Raw genomic sequence first — 9022 nt, 5'->3', positions numbered from 1 at the left:
TTCTTCTTCTTCTTCTTCTTCGAGACGAGAACTATATGTATAGCTTTGTAAATGGGTTACCCCCATGCAGCCACCCACGCATCAGGTACAGTATGAAAACCTGGGGCATCCTGTTATGACTTCTGGTTTCCTGTTTCCTGTGAAAAATACAGCCCCCCTCTCTCAGACACAAACACACTCATGAACTCCACCGCTCATCTCACACGGAACACAGCAGGCCTGGGATCAGCCGCTGTAACGCCACATTCTACATCTATTAGTCTGAGTGTTTGTGCATACAATCCTGGCTTAACCTTCCTGCTGCTACTGATACGGCGGCGTGCCGTCTCTTTTTGACATCATTCCTAATATTCCTCTTTTTGCCATCGCTGTGGTCAGTGTTCAGCCCTGCGACACACACTGCATCACTGCGAGAAAGCCATTACGCTATAAGGTGACAAGAGCAGATGTTGTCCCCCCATTCTTGCCAACGTTTAATTTGTTTTTATTCCTTGTGTACATATCCTCATTTCACATGCCAAGGAGGAAGATGTACAAGTGTCGAGGGACTACTGAAACAGCAATAACAGCAGTGTGTGCTCACGTGTGAACTTGTAGGCCCCCCCTCCGTTTGACACCAAAAAAAAAAAAATGAAAATAACACAGTTTGTGACGCGCAGCATGCCGCCACCGCACACACGCGAGAAACCTGCCAGTATACCTGAGCATCTCTCTCAACAGGGGTCAGCCACATCACTCTTAATGAGCAGAAATCTCTCTTCCTTCCTGCGGTGGCTCTCGCCCGCCATGCTGAATGCTCAGTGACGGTGTGCACGGTTAATTGTCTTGGCACAAACTCATAGCCCTGCTTTCTCCTCTTTTATGCTGCGCTCAAACAGAATTTTATCACGCTCGCTTTCGTGCCTTTTTCGTGCGATTGTTTTTTTTCTTTTCTTTTTTTGATCAGCCGTGGATGGGCGTTGCCATCTAATGCCTGTCTAAAAAGCAGCATCGTTCAGTGATGTCTTCTGTTCAATACCTCCTTTACATTCTACCGACCACTCACTCACTTTTTCATGTTTTTTTTGCAGGAAAAAGCACAATGCCACCCTGTTCTTCTTCCTAATTTTTAGCTCATCATCCCCTCCTCCTTTCTTGCAGATTTGAATTCATTAGCAATCAAAGAGCCACTGACAAACGCCCAATCTTAATTACCCTCTCATTTGCATATTTGCATATTAATGACTGCAGACTTTGCTGTTTCTCTGCTGCAGCAGTCCCCCTCCCATCAACACTGCTCAGACTTTGCCTCCCCACATGCTGCAACACTACGTCTTTCACCGAGCTCAAGGCCTCACACTTTTCAGCCTGAAGTTGACAGACATTCAAGGGAGGACATTTCATTATCACTCCACACATGAGCCAAACAGATGAATCATTGTGCTTGTAATCTACAGGGAGGGCGCGAGTGTTTCAGCAGCAATTTAACGCTCTGCTCTTGCTTTTAGTCAATATACGCATGAGTTCAGTTGTTCGCAGCAGTGTGTACACAATACACCCACAGCACAAAGTACATTTTGATATTTCTGCTTGGTAGCATTCTTTGGTTTGTATTTCTACCATAAGTCCATAATTGCATTGCAGGTGTTATACTCCCCCCTTCTGGTGAAATAAGACAGTAAAGTGATATTTTGTCAAATGGAGACATCATGTTCCAGTGTTACAATACATAAACTGTCAATCATGACTTTATGAAGACAAACCTCTTCATGATTTTATCATAAAAAATAACTATTCCTTGAGACAGTTACTGAAAGGACGATTTACAGCGGTGTAACCAAACATGAAGGAGTGAAATGCCCTGATCCTGCCTCAGCACAGGATGCACTCCAATGGGAAAACCCTGTATCGTTCACATAACAGCGAATACAAAGAAATAACAGTACTCAGTGAGTCGCAATGAAGCTTTCCCAAGACACAAAGCAGTCTTGCTCCAGCAGGTACCGTCCAGGGATTTCCGCTGTAGCTAATCCGAGGCTGATGGTACCCGAACAAGCCGCTTTAAATTAATATCATACAGAGGGAGCATTGAGTGCATTTAAGGTTGCAACTTTTTTATTATTTTTTGGCTTTGACATGAGGGTCATGCTAAAATGTTTGAAACATTGTGCTTCACCTCAAGACATCTCAAAATTTGTAGAAATCAGTCAACAAAATGCATCCCCTCCCGAAACAACAACTTTCCACAACTCAATCATCTCTTGCTAACAGACGGACATAACACAACCGATTTACTAAAATAAACTTATTCTAACAATTCTCAATGTGCTTGCATAACACATATAAAAAAGAAATTATGCATGTATCTGCCTGTACACATGTACAGTTGCTTAACCGTGATTGTAATAACTGCGATTGACACTCCTGCTGCAAGCCTCAGAACACCTCTGACAAATTCCGACAAGAAAACTGAAAGGCAGAATCAAAACACGTGTAATCAAATTCCACAGCTATTGTATATTTTCATTTTCTGTTTAAGGGATTTCTCTCCATGCTTAATACAGTAATGTGTAGTCTGTATGACAGCAGGATGGTAGGTCAAGCTGAACAAAAGCCTAATGGCTTTTAAAATACACATTTATAATCGGATCCCAATTTACCGTCTATCTTGAATTGAACTTAAAGGGGCACAATGGAGTTTTGGAGAAGAAATTCAGACTCAGAATGTTAATATTTACAATATTACTCAGGTAATAAATCAAACTCAGAAATATAAATCTTTTTTCCATAACTGAATAAACAAGCTGTTCTCAGAGGAAAGTAAGGTCCCAGAACACTGAAGCTAGAAAGGTGGCAGGGTCCGCCAAATATAAACAAAGTAAAACAGTGTGAAATTGTGTTGTCCTTTAAGGTCAGTTTGTTTACCAAGATTATTCAGTTATGAAAACGAAGAGCTTATTAGTTTGTTTTGGCATAAAGAAAATTAGTTAGTGCGGATCTGTCTGTGATTAAATGTCTGCCCCAAAACTGCAACATGCACCTTTAACACAAATTAGGAGATGAACAAAGTTCAGAAATTGTGTTGTAATTGATTCAATAGGTAAAATGTACAGGTAACAGAAACCCTGTGTACTGACTTAACACAAAAGGTGGAAACTGAAGATAGAGTATCTTTCCTAGTATGTGATCATCTGTTTTACACGTCAGTAGAGTTTCCTTTGTTAGATGGAGACTTCAGAGGTTCACCTGAGGGTGGATGTGGCAAACAAGGTGTGTATGTTTAGGCAGCAGCTTCTCCATGTTTTTACATGTACATACTGGTGTGTGTGTGTGTGTGTGTGTGTGTGTGTGTGTAAAGAGCGTGTGTTCAGTCTGCAGCACGTGTGGGAGTTCTAGGTTGGTTCAGCCCCATGGTTTTACAAAGCCAGCCGGCGAAGTCCACCTCCTCCACCTCAGACCGTTTGATATACGTGTGGCTCTGCAAACAAAACATTAAAAACTAAATCATTTAAATGAATAGACTTTTCTGCTTCACTCTAACTTCATAACTCAATGTGACTGAAGTGACAGCATATTTTGGTTTAGCTGAAGATTTTCTACAAAAAACTATTTTTGTGGTTTCGACTTCAATCTGTCAAATATTTAATGGGTTTCTAGTGCAAATAGGCCCAAGGAGACTCGTGTCATCTGAACTTAAGCTATAGTCTAAGTGCAGGCACTCACCATTAACATTTTCAAGTCAGCTCTGTCTGCTGGATTCTTGATGAGACTGGATAAAAAAGAAACAAGGAGAAGTCACAAAACATAGGACTAGTGTTTACGATAACTTCTGAGAGTTAAGTACACGCACAACAAAGATTATCTGTGTGTGAAAAGGATAACTGAGTTATGTTTTCAGGCTAAAGTGTCGTCTCACCACTTCGTTACAAAGTCCTGAAAATCAGAGGTGAAGATGCCATGGGGTAGTTTGGGAGGGGGCTAAAAAAGAGAGCAAAGTTTCATGAGCATCTGATCATAGTAGGGAAGGTTCAGCTTCCTGATTTTACAAGGATAACACTAAATACTGTATGTTGTTGTTCTTTGGACAACGTCTTAAGATTCCTACCTCGTTTACTATGTAGTCAAGCAGTTCAAAGATGGCCATTGCGGGTCCATGACCTGGAAAAGGAGCTGAGATTAATATGACTTATATTAAATATTTAACGCAAGACTGTTAAATAGGCCATAATTCTATCATCTTAAACTGAGGAGCTGCAACAGAATCCTGCACATGGAAGATTGTTTCCCATTTTGCCATAAATTAGATTACAATGGCAGACGTATACATTTGCACATACAATGTATAATACCAAGCATTTGTATTATTGTGAATTGATAATGTATATTTGCATGCTGTATATTGCATATCTACATCTGGATATCTCATTATCTCAGTATTCTTACTGTGTCTGTGTGATCTTATATTTTAAACTTTAATCTTCATGTTGTCCTGTTGTAAAAAACGGCATTTAGAGGGAAGAATTTCCATGTGCAGGCAATTTTTTTGAACTGTGCCTGTGACAATTAATGCTTTAACTGTTGAAACTGTTCAACCAACAGGAACGGATAAATCAAAACATAAATATTAAATGAAATCTGTCTCAGAGGAAACTCAAAACACAACCACTACTTACATTAGACTGCATTATAACTAATGCTGCAACCAAGAGTGACTTGAATACAAAAGTTGCGGATCACAAAGTGTTAAACTGTGCGTGTTGCTCACCGCTAACAGGTCTACCTGTTGGTCTGGGTCTGGGTGAAGTGCTGTGTGTCTCTCTCTCACTACCATCCAAGATGGGACGTCCAAATATGGCCTCCAGTTCTTTGGCGTCTGGGGGAGGGATGGGGAAGCGTCCGATTGACAGCTCTACCAGGGACAAGCCCATACTCCACACATCTGACTGCACAGAATAGTGGGTCCCCTGCAGTCTCTCAGGCTACACAGCAAACATAAACAACAACCAGCTATTAACATCATATCAACAAACGCAAAGATGCTGTTCTGAGGTTTCTTTTTCGCGCTGCCCGTGAATTAGGCCGTCCATGAAAGTTTAAATTCGAAAATTGTTTGTCGAAGTGTCCTTGAGCAAGATACTGAACCCCAAATTCCTTCTGATGAGCAGCTGGCGCTTTGCATGGCCATCAGTGTATGAATGTGTGTGTGAATGGTTGAATGTGGCAAATGTTGTAAAGCGCTTTGAGTGGTCAGTAGACTGGAAAGCGCTGTAGAAATGTAAGACCATTTACCATTTTACATCAAGGCACTGGTAGAAGTTAGGTTGGATAATAATCTAATGGACATTTGAGGTCTATACAATACAATTAAGAATGGGAGGACCAACTTACTGACATGTAGGACCTTGTACCAACAAAGGAATTGGCCATAGAGTCTATGAGCTGCCCGCTCACACCGAAGTCACACAACTTGATCTCCCCACGTGAGTTCACCAGTATGTTTGAAGGCTTCACATCTGGGGGTCAAAAGGATATCCTGAAAACTTAACCAGACTGGACATCTCTAACAACATGCTGTCAAAATGGGCTATCTTTACTCAACTGTTGTACTTACTACAGCCCTTAGATTATCTTAAAGGGGTAACATGTGTATGAAAATGTGAATACCCATGTTTTTTGATTTGCTGTGGTGCTTTAGATGAAACTCTACTTATGAAATACAAGAATCAGGATTGAACAAGTACCTCTATGCATGATTTGGTGCTTTTCTCTTAGATAGGCAAGGCCTCTCAAAACCTGTTTCAAAAAGAGGAAGTTACGCAAGTCAATAACTGTATCTAGCCCTAATGTGGAAACAACAATCAGAGACAAGCATGAAATACATCCAGGCACACACTATCCACTGTTCATTTTGAGCTCATGACAGGCAAGAACTGGATGAAACTGTTTCATCTTAACAGAACAACTTAAACTGTTGTATCATTATGCCAATAATAACAACATAACATCACGTACAATATATGAGAGAAATATACACTTACAGCAATGCTGACTTTGCCCAGGATGTCTTCTGGGATCCTCTTGGCTTCTTTTAAAACCTGATCCAAAGATCCACCATCCTGCATAACAAAATGACACCACAAAGAACACAACATGTCATAATATAGATTGCTAAAAGCACATCCCGTCAAAACTGAATTTTAACAAGATCACTTGTTTCTCCCTTGATTGCACTGTGCACTGGGTTCATTTACTGAAGGAGTGCAGTGGTTCATTACTGGTGAAACATATCTAGCTTATTCCTCAGCCCCCATGATACTGTGCGTGAATAATGAGACACTAATCCTCCTTCTTAGAGTAATTTGTGTGGCGTTATCATTCGTTCCTAAAGATCTATGTTAGCGACTTTATCAGGTGAGTACTTCTAACACTTAATTATTGCTAAGCCCACCCAGCTAATGCTTTATTATAAGCATTGTGGCGCTGGTGCATCAGTTATTCTGATACTTCGTTACCAGACGTATCAACCATCATCATTTCCTCAGTAGCCTCTCGAGTGAGGTCCCCGGGAAACTTGTGGATACATTTTTTTTTCTGTCTAGGGCAGCACTGTGTAGCTTCATGTCATTATTTACCAATGTGAATTTGCTTTACGTTTTATACCATGAAATCACAAACAAGGCAATTTAAATCTACACGAAATCCATTGGTAGATGCTTTTGTCCAGAATGATGTACAAATGGTGCTGCTCAATGTTCTTAAATTTGAAAAACAAAACTAAAACTAAAATTATGCTGCTGACACATGTGCACATACAAAGGCCAAAGAAGATAATTTCCCTAATGTAGTTAATACCTTCCCTGGTCACCCGCACACATAGTCTGCCTTTTCTCACCATGTTTTCCATACAGATGCTGATCTCTCCGTCGCTGTAAAATGCTCCATAGAAGCCCACAATGTAGGGAGAGTTACACTCGTGCAGCACCTGAAGCTCCCGGATTATCTGGTTTCTGATAGCAGGTTTAATTTCAAGGTGAATGAGCTGAAGAGAAAAGAAAATGGTTATATGAAAAGTGTTTTGTGATGATACCACCAGTAGGCAGAAGATCAACATGTCGACATCCCAGTTGGAACACATTAATTGAACAGTGCATCTGTAGCTGACCTTTCTGGCCATGATAGTTCCTGAAGGTTTGTGGCATTCCTTATTGACAACTCCTCCGTTGCCTGCACCCAGCTCACAGATACGCTGAAAGTCATCATCTCTCATCTCGCCAACTTTGGCCTTCTGGGTCAGGAAAGCTTCTAACCTCTTCTTCTGTTGTTCATCCAGGTCCAACTCCTCCAATATTCTCTTAAGTGCTTCTAAATTGGCCCTGTGAATATGGATACAGAACAGGAATCAAACATCTACCAGATGTCACACATGACTACTGTTTAAACGGCATATGAGGATATTGATGTGGTTCATGGTGGATGAACTTACTCAGATGCAACATCAGAGTTGGTGGAGGTGGATAACCCATCGCCAGAAGGAGCAATATTTAAGGGCATGGGTCTCTTTTTAGGAGCCATGCTAACTTGTGAGTCAACTATGAGCTTGGGAAAAATAATGCTGTGTGTGATCAGCACAGCAAGTAAATTTTGTTTCCTTAGCTAATATTCTGAGGTTCAAATGCACACTACCTTGTAGATGCTATCTGGACTCACGTTAAAGATCGATTAACCCGAGTTAATTGTTAGCGGTCTTTTATAAGGTGCAGTCAGCACACTTTAATACGACTCAACTTTGGGTATCAGGGATCAAACTCTGCTTCACAACTCAATGAGCAAATCGGCAAATTAGCAAAAAAACAAACAAAACAACAACAGTGGGGTAGTGTAACGCTACCGTTAGCTAAACGGCTAATGTAAAGTTCACGTTAGCCAACTAGACTAGGTTGTTTAAACAGCTGAGACCGTGTATGAGCGGGTTAGCGTGATAACTGGCATTACTGTCACTGCACTTACGTGAAATAAGTGACTTGTAAATTCACACTCGCTGAACTAACTAACTACAACGTAACGGCCAACAGAATGTTGTCAAAAGCAGAGCCATCACTAGCAACACTTCACGTTAGCTAGCTTGCTAACTTCAACTGCCTACTGATGCCTAATGGCAGCGTTACGACATATAACGCGAGCTGACTTTACAAACACTTCCAGTGCTGTAACCCTCCCAGTTGTTCAAGCTACGAGCACCAGCCGAGTGAGGCTGAAGTGTCTGTTAGTTTATCCTTGCCACGTCTTTCCGATGGCACTTGCAGGTGTGTGGTTGCAGCAGAACGGACACCGGGTCCCAGAACTAAAATCAGCGGCAGAGGTGGGGCAGCACTGGGGCCCAGCAACACTCGAACACTCGCGATATTTCCAGTGTTGACAGTCAGCTGTGAACGGGATTATGTAATGACCCTTGTTAGAGCCATTCTACTTTATTCTGATTAATTCTATTATGCTTGTATGATATTGTTGTTTGATTAATTACCTTGACAGCAGTAAGAGTATTTACTTGATTATTTTGATATTATTTATGGATATATATGGTTGAATTTCTCCCTGCTGTCCTTATGTATTGCATCCATGGTAGCCAGAGGGGAGTGACCTAGTCCTTTAAATGTCCGCGTAATTGCAGACACAGGTGAAAATGAAGGTGAGAAGGGGAGAGCGGTATTGTTTTTTGACCGCACACACCCAGGCAAACTGTTATATGTATAAAGAGAAAGTTTATGTTAAGACTGAACGCGTGCATTACAAAATTTAATAGAAAATAAATCACATGTTTTATATTTTCCACATTTATGTTACAAACCGTTATTAACTTCATTTGGTCATGTTTGCTTTTAGGGCCCTGACACCCCACTGTCATGACATGCCCATGTACAGACACCCATTGATCAGCCAGTGTTGGTATGCTATGATAATCATAATAATAATAACATATGTATCAATTACTTTTATCTTAATTCACCAATATATTCGTATGAATATGTGCCGAGAGAGTACAATT

General features: G+C 40.9%; 1 protein-coding gene across 2 annotated transcripts; it reads right to left on the bottom strand.

The window, feature by feature from the left end:
* Positions 1-2076: 2076 nt before the first annotated feature.
* On the bottom strand, positions 2077-8378 carry map2k2b (mitogen-activated protein kinase kinase 2b). Of its 2 annotated transcripts, none has more exons than XM_030403672.1 (11): positions 7463-8378; positions 7142-7352; positions 6872-7018; positions 6018-6095; positions 5721-5772; positions 5368-5492; positions 4760-4958; positions 4085-4137; positions 3896-3957; positions 3703-3748; positions 2077-3457 (listed from the first exon to the last, which is right to left on the bottom strand). In XM_030403672.1, exons 1-11 carry the CDS (start codon positions 7549-7551, stop codon positions 3347-3349), a joined length of 1173 nt encoding a protein of 390 aa, XP_030259532.1. In that variant the 5' UTR covers positions 7552-8378; the 3' UTR covers positions 2077-3346. The 2 variants fall into 2 exon arrangements, with proteins under 2 accessions (XP_030259532.1, XP_030259531.1); XM_030403671.1 differs by having other exon boundaries at positions 4745-4958; positions 7463-8377.
* Between the last annotated feature and the right edge of the window lie 644 nt (positions 8379-9022).

Source organism: Sparus aurata, chromosome 21, assembly GCF_900880675.1.
Source record: "Sparus aurata chromosome 21, fSpaAur1.1, whole genome shotgun sequence".
Classification (NCBI taxonomy): Eukaryota; Metazoa; Chordata; class Actinopteri; order Spariformes; family Sparidae; genus Sparus; species Sparus aurata.
Note: the sequence above shows the minus strand (reverse complement) of the source record. Positions and strands in the feature narration are given on the sequence as shown.

Coding starts and splice junctions, on each gene's coding strand:
- map2k2b (XM_030403671.1), bottom strand. CDS start 7,551: ATGGCTCCTAAAAAGAGACCCATGCCCTTAAATATTGCTCCTTCTGGC. Junction 5,773..6,017: donor TGGGCAAAGTCAGCATTGCT/GTAAGTGTATAT, acceptor TTTTTGAAACAG/GTTTTGAGAGGCCTTGCCTA. Junction 3,958..4,084: donor TTGACTACATAGTAAACGAG/GTAGGAATCTTA, acceptor TCTCTTTTTTAG/CCCCCTCCCAAACTACCCCA.